Here is a 20,058-nt window from a genome sequence, read left to right on the forward strand (position 1 = left end):
ATTTTCATAGATAACATTTTTGAGATATATGTAGTGATTTTCTGTAGATATATGAGTATACCCAGATATCCCTCCCACCTACACCAGCCCTTTCTCCAAAAGGAACAATGCTTGAGGGTGTTCAAATGGCCTTTTTTCACCAGTGGCTGGGAGCCTTAGCCATGGAATGGGCTGTCCTCATCCACAGTGTCCCACTGTTTTTTATTGCCATTAATGTCTTCCATTTTTAGTGTCATTTGATCCACGGAAATCCCACCCTTTCAATTTTCCCATTGTATCTGAGCATATCAATTCTCTCAGCATCCAAATGGTTTTTGAGCACCCAGTCTAAGCTAAGCATAGCCCAATCCTAGGCAACTTCAGCAGAAAATGGGTACCATTACAGCAAAAGCAGCGGTGTGCTTCCTGGAAAGGATACCAGTAGCCAAAGAAGTTGATGATAGTCCATGGTAATATACAAGGCTGCAACACAGTTCCAGGAAGCTTGACTTCAGCATTGCCTCCCTAGCCATGAGCATCACTGATTCCATTGTGTGTTTAAATATGCTTTACCTACTTCTGTGAGTCACATGTGGGCCATTTAGAGGGTGAAAAGTGTTGGTCATTTTATCACCCCGCCCTCCTCATTTCCTGAATCTTGTGAAGCTGGCTGAGTCCCACAGACCGCTAGAGGAAGAGGTAGCTCCACAGGAGGTACAGCTGCTTACACATCTCTCCTCAGAGCTGTCCCTTGACTTGGGGGTGAATTTCAGGCCAACAGGGCTTCCTGGGATACAAGAGCGTTCTCCATGGATCTGCCTTACTACCACGGACGTCTGACCAAGCAAGACTGTGAGACCTTGCTGCTCAAGGAAGGGGTGGATGGTAACTTTCTTTTAAGAGACAGCGAGTCGATACCAGGAGTCCTGTGCCTCTGTGTCTCGTGAGTAGCCTCATCTTGCACACATCTGACATCGTATGTTGAATGTGGCAATGGCTGCCACACAGTACAGGAATTCATATCCCTCAGTATTTCACTCTGACTTTGGAGTCTCAATGAGTAGAATGAGAAGTAATGGACACTGCCAGGAGAGGAATGTATCTGTCCATGCTCCTCCATCTGCCTGCTCTCCCTGGTGTAAAGGCCCTGCAAGCAGACTCTGCAGCAGCAGGAGGGATATGGTGGTGGTGAAGGGAAGGGCTGCAGGAAGTATAGGGGTACAGAGGGATGGAAAGAAGGTACAAATGTCAGAGGTCCTGTCCTCCAGAGATCTGTTTATTCGGTATGGAAAAGGCTAGGGGTTCTTCAAGAAATTTCAATCTGAAAGACTTATTCTGCAGCATCCGCTTGCAATACGTAAACTATAAATACAGTCATATTTCACATTTTGTTAGATTTGTAAAGAACTTCAATATTCGTCATTTCCTTTCATCCTAGTAGTCTATCAAGGCAAGCATAAGCAGTCACCATTTCATAGGTAAAGAAACAGAGACCTGAATTTCTCAAATAATTTGTTTGTGTTAAAACTCATTTGGAATTTCCAGAGTCTAAGTTAAACATGAAATTCCAGGCTGGGCATGGTGGCTCATGCCTGTAATCCCAACACTTTGGGAGGCGGAGGCAAGTGAATCACTTGAGGTCAGGAGTTTGAGACCAGCCTGGCCAACATGGCAAAACCCCATCTCTACCAAAAATACAAAAATTAACCTGGTGTGGTGGCGTGTGCCTGTAATACTCCTACTTGAGAGGCTGAGACAGGAGAATCACTTGAACCCAGGAGGCAGAGGCTGCAGTGAGCTGAGATTGCACCACTGCACTCCAGCCTGGGCAATAGAGTGAGACTCTGTCCGAAAAAAAGAAAAAAGAGTGGCTGGGCACAGTGGCTCACTCCTGTAATCCCGGCACTTTGGGAAGCGGAGGCAGGTGAATCACCTGAGGTCGGGAGTTCGAGACCAGCCTGACCAACACGAAGAAACCCCGTCTCTACTAAAAATACAAAATTAGCCAGGTGTGGTGGCGTATGCTTGTAATCCCAGCTATTTGGGAGGCTGAGGCAGGAGAATCACTTGAACCCGGGTGGTGGAGGTTGCAGTGAGCTGAGATTGTGCCATTGCACTCCAGCCTGGGCAACAAGAGCAAAACTCCATCTCAAAAAAAAAAAAAAGAGAAAGAAAAAGAAAAACAAATTCCAGGCCACAGTATCAAAGAGACCCAGCTGAAGGAACTTGTTTATGCCCAGTTTAGAAAGCAATCCTGAACAGAAATCACTAGAAACCTCCTATTTTTATGTATGTTCTTCTTTGTAAAGTAGGGACCACTGAACCTTTTATTATACCTGTAACAGAAATTAAAATCCAAATGTCTCTTGTTAAAGAAAAAAATTACTCAATGTCACTTGTTAAATTATGGTTGGGAAGACTTTATTCAGGATCATCACAAAGGTACAGGGACCACTGCAATGAGCTCTTGCGGCACAGAAAAGAGACTGGACTCAACTCTGAATCCAGCATGGACAAGTGGGAATTTATGGCCAAGGAGCAGTGTGGCTGTCAGTAGACAGAAAATTACTCAGAGGAAACATCAGGGGTAAAGTGGATTCTGGCTAAACCAGCCTAACAGAATTGTAGCTGAAGACAGGCCAGGGTGATCAGATGTTGCCTGGGGGATGGTGGAGGATGAGGAATCTGATCAGAATCCAACAGTGATCAGATAGCTAGGGTGAGGGGTCCTTGCCAAACTGACTTAGTAGGGTTCTTTTCTAAAACTGGATTTTACAAGGAAGTACACAAATGGGCCTTGGAATAGGCTCAGAAGTCTGATTATAGACAAAAGTGATTGTCATTACTAATAGAATACACAGGGACATATTTCTTTCTTTAAATGGTACTGGAGATACAGGCTATTTCTCTCATATCTACATCCAACAGTACCATTTAAAGAAAAATATATATTGGCCAGGCGCGGTGGCTCATGCCTGTAATCCTAGCAATTTGGGAGGCTGAGGTGGGCTGATCACTGAGGTCAGGAGTTCGAGACCAGCCTGGCCAACATAATGAAACCCCCATCTACTAAAAATACAAAAATTAGCCAGGCATGGTGGGTGCAGTTGTATCCCAGCTACTTGGGAGGCTGAGGCATGAGAATCGCTTGAACCCAGGAGGCACAGGTTGCAGTGAGCCGAGATCGCGCCATTATACTCCAGCCTGAGAGACAGAGAAAGACTCTCCATCTCAAATAAAATAAACAAAGAATGGATAAGATCTGGTTACATGTAAATGGGATGGAGGGCATTTTAGGAAGGGGAGGAGGTAGGAACAGGAATCTAGAAGTGGGATATTTTAAAGGATTTACATACAAGGTTCCTAAAATGTAGTTTGGAAACCAGCTTTTGGAAAAGGAGGGTGGGATAAGATCATGGAGTTTTAAAAGAATGGTTCTACAGATAACAGGGAAACATGGATGGTTTCTGAGCAGGGAAGTGAAAAGACTGGTGAATTTAGGAACTTCAATTTGACATGGAGAACACAATGAAGCTGGGAAATGATGGCAACGGAAACTGTTGTGTCTCTGGACGGGAGACGGTGAAGAGCTAGTTGTGCTGGGGCAAGCAGTGGGAAGGGAAAAAACAAGAAGGTGCAAGGACAGACCTTGGCCAGGATCTCAGGGTATATGGTCAATATGGGATTCTCTTCCTTTCTTTCTTTCTTTTTTTTTTTTTAGACAGGGTCTCACTCCAACTCCTAGGCTGGAGTGCAGTGGTGCGATCATGGCTCACTGCAACCTCAACCTTCTGGGTTCAAGAGATTCTCCTGTCTCAGGCCCCCTGAGTATCTGGGACTACAGGTGCGCACTACCATGCCTGGTTAATGTTTAAATTTTTTGTAGACATGGGGTCTCACTATGTTGCCCAGGCTGATTTTGAGCTCCTGGGCTCCAGTGATCCACCCACCTCAGCCTCCCAAAGTGCTGGGATTACAGGCATGAGCCACTGCACCCAGCCTATATTGGGATTCTCTTTGAAAATTGATATTTATTCTCAACTGTTCTGTGGTGCATCAGCCCATCTTGCATATTCATCTAAAGCAAAGGTCACTAAGAGATGCTAAAAAATGGGCCAGGCGTGGTGGCTCACACCTGTATTCCCAGCACTTTGGGAGGCCGAGGCGGGCAGATCACTAGGTCAAGAGATTGAGACCATCCTGGCCAACATGGTGAAACTCTGTCTCTACTAAAAATACAGAAATAATTAGCTGGGTGTGGTGGCATGCGCCTGTAGTCCCAGCTACTCAGGAGGCTGAGGCAGGAGAATTGCTTGAACCCAGGAGGCGGAGGTTGCAGTGAGCCAAGATCGCACCACTGCACTCTAGCCGGGTTACAGAGCGAGACTTGATCTCAAAAAAAAAAAAAAGAAGAGAAAAAAAGAGAAGCTAAAAAATGAAAATAAACCAAGTGGAGAGGCAAAAATAAATATTTGTTAAGCCCCTGCACATGATCAGGTCCCACCCACCTCCCTACACATGTCACTGAAAGGCAAACAACATTTCATTCACCCTCAGGCTTAAGGCTTAGGTCAAGTGACCCCTGAAGCTGTCTCCTCATAGGGCCTTGTAAAAATGTATTATCATACAGATAAGTATGGACTATTAAATTCTAGTTGTTCAACAAATATTTGAATTCTCTCATATGTCAGACAGTGTGCTAGACACTCGGTTGATGCCTTCAACACAACTCAGAGCCTAGTGGGGAAAATAAAGAAGTAAACAGACACAGTGATGCATGTGATAATTATGATGATTGGACTATCATTAGGGCACTGTAGAGCTGACAGCAAAAAGGGGAGAACCAGATATTGGAGCTGAGACTTCAGGAGAATAAGTGGAACCTTCATTCATTCAACAAGCATATACTGAGCACTTATTATGTTCCATGCGTGGTCCTAAGCATTGGTAATACAGTGATAAATACTGCTGGCAATGTTTCTGCCCTCATGAAGTTAATTTCAGTAAGAGGAGAAAATATGATGAAAATGAAACAGAGTCATATGACAGGGAGAGACACAGCTGCTGCTTTCCATTGGGTACAGGAAAGGTTTCTCTGAAGAGGTCACATCAACCAATTCATGCTTCAAGATACAACCCTTTGCAAGCAAAGCAAGAATTACTATTATGATACAAGTGTTAGCCTGCTTGTCTTCACTGACACAGAAAAAGTTACTATGTAGGTATTATCTATGAGCCAAACATTTTGCTAAGCATGGTACATGCATTATCTTATTTGTCATTTGCAATCCCTTTGCAGTAGGCGACATGATCACTATTTTGTGAGAAAATAAACTGTAGCTTCTTATTTAATAGCTTGCCTAGGGCCAAATTGCTAATATGTTATTACATTCCCTCTCTTACCAATGTCCCCAGCTTCACTGAAATATGTTTCAGGTAATCACCTTGGATCTGTGTTATAAAATCCCCAAGCAGGGGACCTGAGGGCTTGGGAGTGGACTCTGATATGCAGTGTCCCCTTCTTCTCTGCTGCATTAAAATGGGTCTCCCCTGGACACCCAGCTTTAAAATTTCTCTGTTTTGTACTCTTTCCCTTTATTTCTTAGACTGGCCGACACTTAGGGAGAATAGAAAAGAACCTACGTTGAAATATTGGGGGCTGGTTCCCCCGATACTTCAGGACTTTCACAGAGCTAAATATCTAGTGATGAAAATACTGTGAGGAAGGTTAGAAATAAAAGAAGGAAGTCACAGAGAGAGCTGACCTAGCAGCATATGGCACTAACCAGAAAGCTATGTGGTAACTGTGGACAGGAAATGTTTTCTGATCTTACAATGTAATAGAGTGTCTAGAAAACTCCAGTGTGTAAAAAGGTTGTCTGTGTAGTGTGACTTTGTGAGTGTCTAAACTGTCTGCCTTTATCATCAGTAAAATTAAATGGAGTAGATATTAGGAGGTGCAAAGGATTCATCTGCAAGTGTGAACAAAAGGAGGATGTTGCAAAGCCATAGGAAGGCTGCAGGTGAGGAAGACCTGAGCCCTAACCTACTGCATGCTCTCATTAAGAAGAATAATGGCAATGTCTATCTATTGCCTTGAGAGTCATTTATGAGTCTCAGATTCTGAGACTTTTGCAAGGATTGTAGAGTACAGAAAGAAAAGAAATGATCCATTTTGTTGTGGTGGTTTATCAAGCTAATGAAAATTCATTTTAGAAAAATCAAATATAGAGAAAGGTATAAAAAACAAAACAAACTATATCAGTCTCACCACTCTGAAATCACCATTTTTAATATTTTGGCATACATCTCTCCAGACTTCTCTGCGCATGTATAAACCAATATATGTACATAAATGGTTCATTATACATGATCGCTTGCAACCTGTTTTCTCCATAATTGTAGGTCTCTTTCCCCATCAAAGAAAGCAGGTCATCCCCTTATGACTGCTTAGTATTTTATTGATTTGATATATCATAATGTATACATATCATACATTAGGTTATTTTCAATTTTCATTTGCAATTTAGTCCAGTGGACTCAGTGTAATTTGGAATGATTAACATTTTTGTACTTACATCTGTGAAAGTTTGCCTTACTCCCTAGTTAGGATAAAATCCTAGATGTTTAAAAAAATCTTCATGCACACTGAAAAATTAGTACCACAAAAGGTTGCACCAAGATACACTGAGATCAGGAGCAGTGATAAGGCCAGAGGTCAAAAGTCTTAAAATATTTCTTTGTTGACTTGGATTCCCCACTTGCATCATGGCACAGAAAAATGCAGAACACATTGTTGATATTATAGGGTGCAGTCAATTCCATTTCCTTCAGCTGACCTTTTGAAGGTTAGTTAAAATAAAAACTTGAACACAAACAAGTTTCCCCACAACAATGGCCACAACATGAGACCGTGCTAATCTGTGGGCTGTTCATGCGTTGAGCAAGGACTCAGAGATCCGTGCACAGCACCTCATGGAACGATCACTTTGAAAGCTAAATAGATAGAGTAAAACAATTCAAAGATATGGGAAAACTTAGAGGTCCTGTATTCCAGCCTTTTTGAACCTCAGATGAGAAATTAATGCCTAAGATTTTTAAATGATTTTTATAAGTCCAGTGTATTTCTCATAAATGACGACAATGATTTCCATAGAATAAACAAAAAGGTAGGCTCCACTGGGTATCAGTCTCACACAGAGAGTCAAGACACCACATATTTATTGAGAACATAACTGCAAAAATAGGAAACACTTTTTCTATCTGAGGCCAAAAACCAATCATGAAAACAGCAAAAGCATATATGTATAAGGAATTAAAATTTAGTTTATATATTAGAAAGATAAATTATATTCATCTACCTTTTTATGCCATGAATATGTCTTACAGCTTTATTGAGGTATCACTGACATAAAATAAAAAGTGTACAATTTGATGGATTTTGACATATGTATGTACACTTATGAAACTAACACAGCCAAGATAATGAACATATTTATCACCTCCAAAACTTCCCTTGCACCCCTTTGTAATTTCTCATCAACATACCTCCCACCTATGCCCAGACTCTGGGCCACCACAAACTGCTTTCTGGCACTATAGATTAATGTGTATTTTTCCAGAATTTAATGTAAATCAAATAATAGAGTATGTAGTCATTTTTATCTGACTTCTTTTATTCGGAATAATTATTTTGAGATCCATCTATGTGGTTGCATGCAGCAATAGTTCATTTTTTTGCATTGCTGAATAGTGCTCCATTGTAGGGATGCATCCCAAATTGCTTACTCATTTATAGCTATTACAACTAAAGTTGCTATGAATATTTGTGACTAAGTCTTTGTGTGGGCGTATGCTTTCATTTCTCCTGGGTAAATAATCAGGATTGGAACAGCTAAGTTGTGTGTTCTATGTAGGCTTATCTTTTTTAAGAAACTGCCAAACTGTTTTCCAAAGTGATCATGCGATCTCACTATTCCCATGGGCATTACATGAGTTCTGATTGCTCTACATCCTTACCAACATGTGGAACGGTCAGTCTTTTACATTTTAACTGTATTAATAAGTGTGTAGTGGTATCTCATTGTGAGTTGAATTTGCATTTCACTAATGACTAATGATACTGGGTATCTTTACGAGTGCTTATTTGCCATCCATGTATTTTCTTTTCTTTTTTTATTGAGGTTCAACAGCAGATTTTACTTGTTTTATTTTTAAAAACTTAAGTCTAATTCAAGTAAAATAAGCTGTACATATTTAAAGTATACAATCTAATTCATTTTATTTTATTTGATAGATAAAATTATATGTACTTATTTTGTACAATGTGATGTTTTAAAATATATATACGTTGTGGAATGACTAAATCCAGCTAATTAACATATGCATTACCTCATCAAGTTATCATTTTTGTAGTGAGAAAACTTAAAATATCCTCTCAGCATTTTTCAAAAATATAATATATGGTTATTATTTTATTTTATTTTTTTTGAGATGGAGTCTCACTCTGTCACCCAGGCTGGAGTGCAGTGGCACCATCTTGGCTCACTGCAGCCTCCACCTCCTGTGTTCAAGCGATTCTCCTGTCTCAGCCGCCTGAGTACTTGGGATTACAGGTGCCTGCCACCACACCCAGCAAATTTTTGTATTTTTAGTAGAGACAGGGTTTCACCATGTTGGCCAGGCTGGTCTTGAATTCCTGACCTTAGGTGATCCACCCACCTTGGCCTCCCAAAGTGCTAGGATTATAGGCCTGAGCCACTGTGCCCTGCCTAAGAACGTAATATATGGTTATTAACTATAGTCATCATGTTGTACAATAGATCTCTTGTTTAACTGAAATTTTGTATCCTTTGACCAATATCTCCCTAATCCTCCCCCCTCACTGACAGGGCCTGAGAACTCTCATTCTACTCTTTAGTTTTATGATATCAACTTTTTTTAGATGCCACGTATGAGTGAGACCATGTGGTATTTTTCTTTCTGTGCCTGGCTTATTTCAGTTAGGATAACATCCTCCAGATTTATCCATGTTGTTGCAAGTAACAGGATTTTATTTTTCTATGGCTGAATAATATTCCATTTTGTGTGTGTGTGTGTGTGTGTGTGTGTGTGTGTGTGTGTGTGTAAATTTCTTCATTCATCTATTAATCAAGTTAGGTTGATTCCATGTCTTGGCTATTGTGACTAATATTGCAATAACAGTGGGAGTGCAGATATTTCTTCAACATACTAGATTCATTTCCATTGGATATATACACAGTAGTGAGGTTATATAGTAATTACATATATATATATATATATATATATATTTTTTTTTTTTTTTTTTTCAGACAGAGTCTCGCTCTGTCGCCCAGGCTGGAGTGCAGTGGCATGATCTTGGCTCACTGCAACCTCTGCCTCCTGGGTTCAAGTGATTCTCGTGCCTCAGCCTCTCGAGTAGGTGGGATTACAGGCATACGCCACCACACCCAGCTAATTTTTGTATTTTTAGTAGAGACGTGGTTTCACTATGTTGGCCAGGCTGGTCTGAAACTCCTGACCTCGTGATCTGCCCTCCTCAGCCTCCCAAAGTGTTGGGATTACAGGCGTGAGACACGGCACCCGGCCAGTAATTCTATTTTTAATTTTTTGAGGAACCTCCATACTGTTTTCCATATGGCTATACTAATTTACATTCCCATCAGCATTGTACAAGGGTTTTCCTTTCTCTATATCCTTTGTCTTTTTTGATAATAGCCATTCTAACGGGCATGATGGTGGGTGCCTGTAATCCCAGCTACGCAGGAGGCTGAGGCAGGAGAATCGTTTGAACCCGGGAGGCGGAGGTTGCAGTGAGCTGAGATCGCACCACTGCACTCCAGCCTGGGCGACAGAGTGATATTCCGTCTCAAAAAAAAAAAAAAAAAGAGTTTTTTTAGGATTGTAGATTAACAAAGGTATTGCATATGGAACATAACGATAGATGTTACCTGGATTTGCATAGAACATTTTGATTCACACAGTCATTTTTTCCACAGGTTTAAAAATATTGTCTACACATACCGAATCTTCAGAGAGAAACACGGGTATTACAGGATACAGGTAAGAACAAAAAGGACGACAACAACAACAACACAAAAGTTGGGGGAGAAGAACCTGGGAACATGTCTTTTACCTGAGCCATGACTGTGCGAAAGCATTCTAAAAAGGAAAGCACAATGCAGAGATGAGAGTCAGATCGAGTTAACCTGGTTTTTCCCTGAAGAGAAATAGGAAGGTTCTAGGCTTGGGTTCTACTTTTTTTTGTTGTCGTTTTGTTTTTTTTAGACAGAGTCTAGCTCTGTCGTCCAGGCTGGAGTGCGGTGGTGCGATCTCGGCTCACTGCAACCTCCGCCTCCCGGGTTCAAGCGATTCTCCTGCCTCAGCCCCCGCCCCCCCAAGTAGCTGGGACTACAGGCACGCGCCACCACCCCCAGCTAATTTTTGTATTTTCAGTAGAGAAGGGTTTTTGCCGTGTTAGACAGGATGGTCTCGATCTCCTGACCTTGTGATCCGCCGACCTCAGCCTCCCAGACTGCTGGGATTACAAGCGTGAGCCACCGCACCCAGCTGGGTTCTACTTTTGAATAACCCTCACTGTTATTCCGCTGTGGCTCCTCCACTGGTCAAATACACCAGCCTGGACTCCAAGCAAAACCTCCGTTGAATTAGAAGACTCAACAATGATGCAGGATGGAGCTAGAAAGGGACGGTGGAAAGAGGTCAGAGTGTTTAGGGAGTCAAATGTGCCCAATAGTTGTACGAAAATATAGTGGGAAGCATCAGATAGCTGAAAGTCTTAGGGTTTATTTAATTTTTCTGGTTTACTGAGAGCTAAGCAGAAAAACATTTTGCTTCTTTTAAATTTAGTTCTCTGGCTTAAGAAGTAGAGTATAATAAACGTAACTGCTAACAGAGAATCCTAAAATAATCTTTCTCAAACACTTACATATAAGGTTAAGGAGACTACAGATTTCTAAGAATCTTCAGTATATTATTGTTTACTCTGAATATCTGAAAGAGACTAGAATATAAAATGATCCCCAAACACCTCACTTATACTATTTTTCTTTTGCTATAGAGGACATTATTGAGGCAGTTGGCAAAATTTGAATAAATTCAAATTTTGAATAAGATTAACAAATAGTACTGTATCCAGGTTAGTTTCCTGATTTTAATCATTGTAGTATGGTTATGTAATATCCTTACTTTTGAAGAAATACTGAAGTATTTAAAGGGATATTATGTCTGCAAATTAACTTTGAAAATAGCTTATATATATGTGCATATATACATGCACAATATATGTGTATATATTTGGAAAGAGAATAAAAAGCAAATATAATAAAATGTTAACATTGGGGTGTGGGTGAAATATATGGTAATTTTTAAAAACTATTTTTGCAACTTTGCTATGTCTGAAATAATTTCAAGATAAAATGTCTTATAAAAAGCAACTTATTTTAAGACTTTTTTTTCTGTTTATTCTTTGGGAAATTCTGGATAATTCCTCAGTACCCTGTTTTGTCTCTTGTGTGGACAAAATAGAGAGAGACATCCAAATCATTTGTAACTCAGACACAAAGAGGCGTTTCACTGGGGAGCAGCTTTGAGCTTAGAAGCCTGCAGTGATGCCTTTTGTTGAAATGACTGCATTAAAGGAACCTCCTTGCAGATGACTTTGATGTCAGCCTGTACCTCTAATACAGAGGTTAATCAGGCGCATATCAGAAAACCTTCTGATCACCAACCCCTTTCTCTAGTCTGACATGGTGGCCATATGAAAACCACAGTGACGAACAAGAAAACCAAATACACAAAAGTAGAGGAAGAAAATTCATGTGTGTGTGGGTGTGTAAGACAGAGTCTTGCTGTCACCCAGACTGGAGTGCAGTGGCGTGATCTCGGCTCACTGCAACTTCCGTGTCCTGGTTCAAGCGATTCTCCTGGCTCAACCTCCCGAGTAGCTGGGATTACAGGCGTCTGCTACCATGCCCAGCTAATTTTTTGTATTTTTAGTAGAGACGGGGTTTTGCCATGTTGACCAGGCTGGTCTCAAACTCCTGACCTCAAGTGATCCACCCACATCGGCCTCCCAAAGGGCTGGGATTACAGGCATGAGCCACTGAGCCTAGCCAGAAAATTCTTTTCATTTTAAAATTATTTCTAAAAGGTTATATTAGAAAATAGTACTTGGTGGGCCAGGCGTGGTGGCTCCCACCTGTAATCCCAGTACTTTGGGAGGCTGAGGCAGGCAGATCATGAGGTCAGGAGATCGAGACCATCCTGGCTAACAGTGAAACCCCATCTCTACTAAAAATACAAAAAAAAAAAAAAAATTAGCCAGGTATGGTGATGGTGCTTGTAATCCCGGTTACTTGGGAGGCTGAGGCAGGAGAATGGCATGAACCCGGGAGGTGGAACTTGCAGGGAGCCGAGATCACACCACTGCACTCCAGCCTGGGCGACAGAGTGAGACTCCGTCTCAAAAAAAAAAAAAAAAAAAAAAAGTACGTGGTGTATAGCTGGTAAACAGAAAACATCTATTTACAACTTAACTGAGTTGTGTTGCCATTCCCACTTTCTATTTACATTGGGACTTTTTTGGTTTTGTTTTGCCCACATGGAGATTGTGAATTCATCAAGTATACAAATTGTGTATTTTAAATTCATAAAGTATACAAATTGCATATTTTAAAGACATGGAATCAACCTAAATGCCCATCAGTGATAGACTGGATAAATAAAATGTGGTACATATACACCATGGAATACTAAGCAGCCTAACTGTTCTCCAAATTTGAAAAACCAAATCAGAGGCTGGTGGTTCACCTTTTAAAGCCAATAAAGAGAACCAGCCCCAGCTTGAGATGGAGAGGATCGAAATTAGAATTGGAAACATTTATGGTAAAATCTCTCACATGGGGATCAGAAAGGAGCTTAGGTCAAAAAAGAATGAAATCATGTCCTTTGCAGGGACATGGATGGAGCTGGAGGCCATTATGTTTAGCAAGCTAATGCAGGAACAGAAAACCAAATACCGCATGTTCTCACTTGTAAGTGGGAGCTGAATGATAAGAACACAAGGACACACAGAGGAGAACAACACACACAGGGGCCTGTTGGAGGGCTCAGGGTGGGAGGAGGGAGAGGATCAGGAAGAATAGCTAGTGAATGCTGGGCTTGATACCTGGGTGATGGGATGGTCTGTGCAGCAAACCACTATGGCACACGTTTACCTATGTAACAAACCTGTACATCCTGCACATGTACCCCTGAACTTAAAATAACAGTTGGAATTTTTTTTAATTGCATTTTTGCATTCCCATCAGAAGTCCACTTCCGATAGTCCCTTAAGATAGCAAAGCCCGCCTGTAGGTACAGACGTAAGCCCTTACAGGGGTACCCTTCACAGTGTATCTGCGAGAACTGCCCCAGGTAAACTTGCCAAGGATGGGGTTCACTTGATACTATGGACTGCGCTGGGATCCTTTGATTGCAAATCCTCTTTACTCAGAGTGGCTCAAGTCAGAGGTTGGTCTTAGAAATGAGAGTTTCTGTGAACCGGGAGTGGTGTGAGCTCCAGCCACTTGTTTTCAGTTTTTCAGCTCATAGAAGGGCAGCCCTGAAAACCCACTGCTTTGAGAAGTGTCACATTTCACACGCAATTGCATGATAATGAGTGATTTCCTTTCTTGTATTTTTGCAGACTGCAGAAGGTTCTCCAAAACAGGTCTTTCCAAGCCTAAAGGAACTGATCTCCAAATTTGAAAAACCAAATCAGGGGATGGTGGTTCACCTTTTAAAGCCAATAAAGAGAACCAGCCCCAGCTTGAGATGGAGAGGATTGAAATTAGAGTTGGAAACATTTGTGGTAAAATCTCTCACATGGGGGTCAGAAAGCAATCTTAATCCTATTTCCACCAATGCCTTACTTTGTAAACTCAATACAGACAAATGCTCTTTTCTGTGACATTATCTCTAAAAAGCTTCATCCTACTAAGAGCAATTTCCATTTTGTTGAGAAGTGCTGTCTTTTAGTCCCTGAGGGCCAAGACAGAGAGCTTGCTGCGTGTGCAGCCAGGATAGCAAGAGTGGTTCCTGGGCAGACAACTGACTTCAAATTCATTCTGTGACCTTGTGCAGACGATTCAAGTTTGAGAATAAATGGGCAAATGGGCAGGTTTTCAAATGAGAAAATCACTCTAGCCCTTCAAGCCCTCCCCAAAGCGTATACTGTTACACTTTGCTCAATATTTGCTAAGCATTCATTTATAAAGTGCTGGGTGTCAAATTATGTCAGATACATTTTTAAAGGCATTAAGCCATGGTGGAAAATGAGAGATGGTCAGTAAATCTGAGTGCAGAGAATCCCTGCCGAAGCCTCTCAAATTATATCATGAGCAGCTACTCTTCCTTACCCACACTCTTGAAATCTGCTCTCAGGAAAGAATTTACTATCAGTTGCAATGTTGTTTGAATTTAGCTCAGACTTCCAGAAACACTTAGGTCTTAATCCTGTTTTCCCATGTTGGAATGTGTGGTTATATTCTCAGTGAAAGGGACGGCAGTTATCAGTGGCAGGTGATGGGATGAGATCAGATATCCTCCCTAGGAGAGAGACAGAGGACAGAGAGTTCTCTGGGAGCCTGCAATCACTCCATCCCCATTCTACTCTGTCTGCGGCAAAGTCACCCTTTAGGCTGCCATAGCCGGCTTCTCATTTCCCCAGCAAGGCTAACCATAAAATACAACTCCCTTCCCTACCATTGTGTCCCTGTCCCCCCATCCCCATGAAGGGCAGTGTGTACTCATGGACACAAAAAAATCACTTTCTATAGGTCCAGCTGCAGATGTAGTTCCACAGCTACTTTTCCCCCCAAATTTATAGAATAAAAAGTATACAATGTGGCAGATCTAGAAACCCAGGAATGTATCTGTGCTGCAGCCCTTAGGCAAACCCAGATGAGTTGCTGGGACTGGTTGGGGTGGTGGTAGCATTTGTCTCAACAATGAGAAAAGAATCACAAATCCCAGGAGGAGAACCCTCAGAAATCTTCCCCAAGACCTGGGCATGAATCTCACTCCATCAGTTTTCCATGCCGGGTCAATGCTGACACAGCAGGCTCCAAAATTCTCAGCTACTGAAGAGGAAATATTCCCCATCAACCTCTTCCTCCCATTCCCATTGCTTCCTTAGAAGAAGCTTCAGATGTTCTTACTCCAAGGGAGGTGCAGATTTCTTGCTGGTGAATGGAGACACTTGTGCTGGAAGGTCTGAGGCTTGGCTTACAAAGAGATCTCCTATTTTGTTAGGAGGGCTCCCTGTAGTACCCCAGCCTTTAAAGATATAACTTTCAGGTGGCATCAAGATGGCTCTGTGCCTGGGGAGGGGTCTTCTTTCCTTTGAGTGGGGTTGTTTGATATGACTTCTGGGTGTGGTCTCATGGCTGGTCTTCTGCTTTTTTTTTCCCTCCAAAGAACAGTAACAGCGATTATGTGGATGTCTTGCCTTGAAGATAAGGCTGCCGGACAAAGCAAGTTGAAGAGATGAGTAACAGTTCTCACTGATGACCCACGTCTGCAGGCATAGGTCCAGAGCACCAAACTCTAGTGGACAATTCAGACTCTCCTGGTTGTGTAACTGAAGATGTTCTGCCCACCAGCACCAGAGGTCACTCTCCACATCCCCGCCTCCCAGACATATACCAGGAGCAATTTCAAAGCCCTCTCCAGTTTCACTCTTCTTTCTTGGAATGGGACAGCCTGAACATTTTCCCTTTGACTTGTTAAAGGTACCGCCCTACATCATGGTTGACACCCTCCTTCGGACCATGCAGTCAGAGGGGCAGCTTTATACAGAGGAGGGGCACACTTGTCTGTGAGTTTGAAGCCCTGAGTTCCAGTCCTGTGGCTGTGTGACTTTGAACATGTTTCTGCCCATCTCCAGGTCTTAGTTTCTTTGTCTCTGTGGTTGGGTGGGATGATAAACATTGTCCCAGTCTCTCTGTTGAGCCTGCTTGTGTCAGGTGAAGGTGAGGGATCGGGAGTGATGGAGATGCATACAGATCAGCACCTTCTCTGTACCTGCTGGACCCCCATGTGCACCCTTCTCCCTCCAGCCTGGGCTACTCTCCTCCTGGTTCTTTCTAATCTTAAACTTCCTGGTGAGCATTGCCCCAGCCACGCTTTCTCCCTGGTTTTGCTTAATTCCACTTATGCATCAGTCATTTCAACAGCATGAATGTGGTTCTGTACAGTGATGTATGTGGAGATTTCTAAAATATTCTATGTGTGATTTCTGTTCCCAACTAGGTTCTAAGTGCCATCAAAGCATGGTTGGGTCTCCCTTGTATCTTCCACAGTGTGTAGAAATTTGTGCTGCCCAGAGCTGTGCCTAGTTCATAGAAACTGACTGGAAGCACATTGCTGAGGGAGGTTTGTTGAATTGGTTTTTAAGGTTTATTGAAATTGATTTGCTGAATTTTTCTGCTAGTTCAAAATGTGAATTAGGACCTGGTCAGTTTGAAATATACCAAATTCTATGCCATTTCTCTTACCTATCATCAAATTGTAGTAATGTATTTCACCCCACTGGACTTATCTTCAGAGTTTTAAAAGAGAGGAGCTCTCGACTTAGAGGTAATATGAACAGATGAACAGACACTGTGGCTGGAGCCCCAAAGTGTGGACCATTGTGAGATTTGGGGTCACAGCAATTTATGGCTACTATTCCCTGTGTCTGGTAGGTAGGACAAATGTCCTCTTTTACTTTTCAAAACTGGATTAGGTATTCATGGACCTTGATTCTTCTATATACATTTTATAATAAATACGTGAAATTGCTTAAAACCTCTTTTTGGAATTTTTAATGAATTTGCAACAAATTTGTAAATAGGAGAGAACTGACATTCTTGTGATGTTTTCCCATGCATAAACATGCCACATCCATGTTCTTGGGTCGTCTTTTTTGCCCTTTCATGGAGTCATAAATTTTCCCAACTGAAGTCTTGTATATTCTGTTAGATTAATCCCTATTTCTAGTTGCTGTAAATGATATCTTATGTTTTATTACATTTCTAATAGGATATGGTGTTGGTGAAATGTTAACCCTCTCATTAGATCTATTAGTTTACCTGTTGATTCTATTGTGTTTTCTATGTAAATAATTTTGTCAGCTATAAATAATAACATTTTATTTTCTCTTTCCTTGCAATACCTATGCTCATTTATTTTTTATGTTTACCCATTGGCTAGGGCCTCCTGTATACATTAAACAGTTCATAGTCATGATAGTGAGTATTCTTACACTGTTCCCAGTATTACAAGGAATGCTTAGAAATTTTCTCTATTTAAACATTGTGTTTGTTGTAGCTTTGTTAAAGGCTATTTTATAATTTTTACTAGAAATATTTTGACATTTATTGTGATTTTTTTCTATCTCTAATCTATTGAGATAGTCACATTCCTTTTGTCTTCACTCCATTATAAAGGTAAGTTACTTTAATAAAATTGTTGATATCATTTCATCCTTGCATTGCTTCACTTGATCATATTTTATTATTTTTCATAAACTGTGGAATTTGGTAAGTTAAGATTTCATTTAAGATTTTTGCATTAAAACTCATAAACCAAATAGGACTATAATTTACTGAATCATGGTTATACTGTTCATATAAAGCGAAGAAAAGTGTTTTTCCTTTTACCATTTTCTGCAACAACTCTTCAGGTAAAGATTATTTGTTCTGGGCTGGGTGTGGTGGCTCACACCTGTAATCCAAGCACTTTGGGAGGCCGAGGTGGGGGGATCACTTGAGGTCAGGAGCTCAAGATCAGCCTGGCCAACATGGTGAAACCCTGTCTCTACAAAAATACAAAAATGTAGCCAGGTGTGGTGGCACACGCCTATAATCCCAGCTACTCAGGAGGATGAGGTGGGAGAATCGCTTGAACCCGGGAGGTGGAGGTTGCAGTGAGCCAAGATCATGTCAGGGCACTCCAGCCTGGGTGACAGAGTGAGACCCTATCTCAAAAAATATATATATAGTAAATAAATAAATAAAAATAAACTTGTCTGTTCCTTGACATTTTTTAGTACAGTACTTTCTTATAAAACTGAGTTTGAGACTCTGGTGGGGCGGGGTGGGGTGGAGTGGGGGGGCATCTTCAATTACTATTTAAATATTAATACTTTTTGATTTGTTAAAATATTTTGCCAATTTTGACATTTTTTGTTTTTCTAGAAATGTATCAATTTTGTCTGTTTTCACAATTATTGGCAGATAGTTTGTAATATTCTTGCATTATTTTAATGCTTTCTTGTGACTGTAGCAACATCTCCTTTCTCACACTGTGTCTATTTGGATCTTACTCTTTTATATTTATTGATTTTATCTATCTTATTAGTCTTTTCAAAGCCAGCTTTTGGTTTTGTTCATCAGTTTTGTTACTGCTTTTAAATTGTTATTCTCTATTTATTTGATTTCCAGCCTCATTTTAGGGGGGCTTATCTGACTTGTTTTCAATACTTGTTATTTTCTAATAAATATATTTATAGTTATGAATTTAGCTCAAAGTACTGTTTTAGCTGTATCCCATAAATTTTAACACAAATAGTGGTTATTGCAGTTTAGGTCAAAGTATTTTTAATTCTTGTAAAAGTATCTTCTTTAATTCAAAAACTATTTAGTAGTTCGTAATTGTTTTCAAACATACATTTTTAGTTATTTTAGTATAGATTTCAAACTATATCATGTTAAGGTTGGATAACAGCCTGACTTCAATTTCTGAGGCTTCCTTGCTGACCTGGTATATGTGAACATTCTGTGAATATTTCATTTGTTTGAATTACTCTTTCTATTCATTTTAAAGCTCGTTCTCTTTACCTCTTCCCCAAATGTATTCAAGATTATAGATTATATAAAACAAATATTTTCATAGATTTGCATATTTTATCTATTTGATCTATCAGCGTCAGAGAAAGATAAATCTTTCATTTTAATTCTATATATAATAGTATTTAACTTTCTGATTATAATAGTTACTATATTAACTAGTTTTTGTTATTTTACCATTCTTATTTTAACTGTTTTTTATATTTTTATGTGTATATATTTTTATTACTATTTTATCATCTTCATTTCCTTTATTTTATAAAGTATTCCTCCTTGTCTCTCATTAGTTTTGCCTTTATTTATATTTTACATCATATTAAAATTGCTATCTCAACTTTTATTCATACTTTCCTAGTATGTAATTTTCTGTCCTTTCATTTTCAAGTTTTTACACCTTTTATCTCTGTCTTCTGTGGACACAATATTGCTGGATCTTTTTTTTTTTTCCAATTTAAGATTCTCTCCTTTTGTTTGGTGAGTTCAAAACACATGTTTATTATAATTTGTTCTATTGGAATTTATAACTGCCATCTTATACATTCTTTCCATTTACTATACATTTTTTCCTTTTTTTCTCCTTTTCTGCTTTTCATTGAATAGATCAAATTTATCTCTGTTAATTTGAAAGCTCTATTAAAAAAATTTAGTGTTTACCCATAACTTACTAGACCCTGTATTTTCATTTTTCTCTATAACATTGTAAATATATCAATTGTTATAATTTAACATGCTCTCATTTCTCTTCTGTCACCATCACCAATCCCATCAGATTTTCTGAAATTATCTAAAATTTTAATTGTTATTTACTCTTTTGGGTCCTTTATCATTTAAATAACAGTATACTTTACTGAGTCAATTAGTCATCCTTCTTGTAAATTTAAAAAACACATAGCACTCTCCTGAGTTTCTCTTCTTGGCAGAATATTTTCTGCAAAAGTATTTTGCATATTTGAAAATTGCTATGAGAGCAGATTTTAAGTGTTCTCATCAAAGATGGTCTTTGAGTGGTAAACCTTTTGTGGTCTTTTTAATTTTAGATTAATTTAAATGATAGTTGAGCTAAATATAGAATTGTAGGTTTAAAGTTATTTTCCTTCAGTGATATAAAACACATTAAGTTGCTAGCACTTTATGTGTAGGTTTCTTACTGAGATGTCTAATGTCA

General features: G+C 39.9%; 1 protein-coding gene across 1 annotated transcript; it reads left to right on the top strand.

Annotated features, from left to right (window-relative positions):
* Window positions 1-463: 463 nt before the first annotated feature.
* Window positions 464-18,086, top strand: SH2D1B (SH2 domain containing 1B). Its single transcript, XM_003824563.4, has 4 exons — window positions 464-922; window positions 9,999-10,062; window positions 13,709-13,873; window positions 15,481-18,086. Exons 1-4 carry the CDS (start codon window positions 789-791, stop codon window positions 15,514-15,516), a joined length of 399 nt encoding a protein of 132 aa, XP_003824611.1. The 5' UTR covers window positions 464-788; the 3' UTR covers window positions 15,517-18,086.
* Window positions 18,087-20,058: the final 1,972 nt, after the last annotated feature.

The sequence above is a fragment of the Pan paniscus genome, chromosome 1 (assembly GCF_029289425.2).
Source record: "Pan paniscus chromosome 1, NHGRI_mPanPan1-v2.0_pri, whole genome shotgun sequence".
NCBI classification, from domain to species: Eukaryota; Metazoa; Chordata; class Mammalia; order Primates; family Hominidae; genus Pan; species Pan paniscus.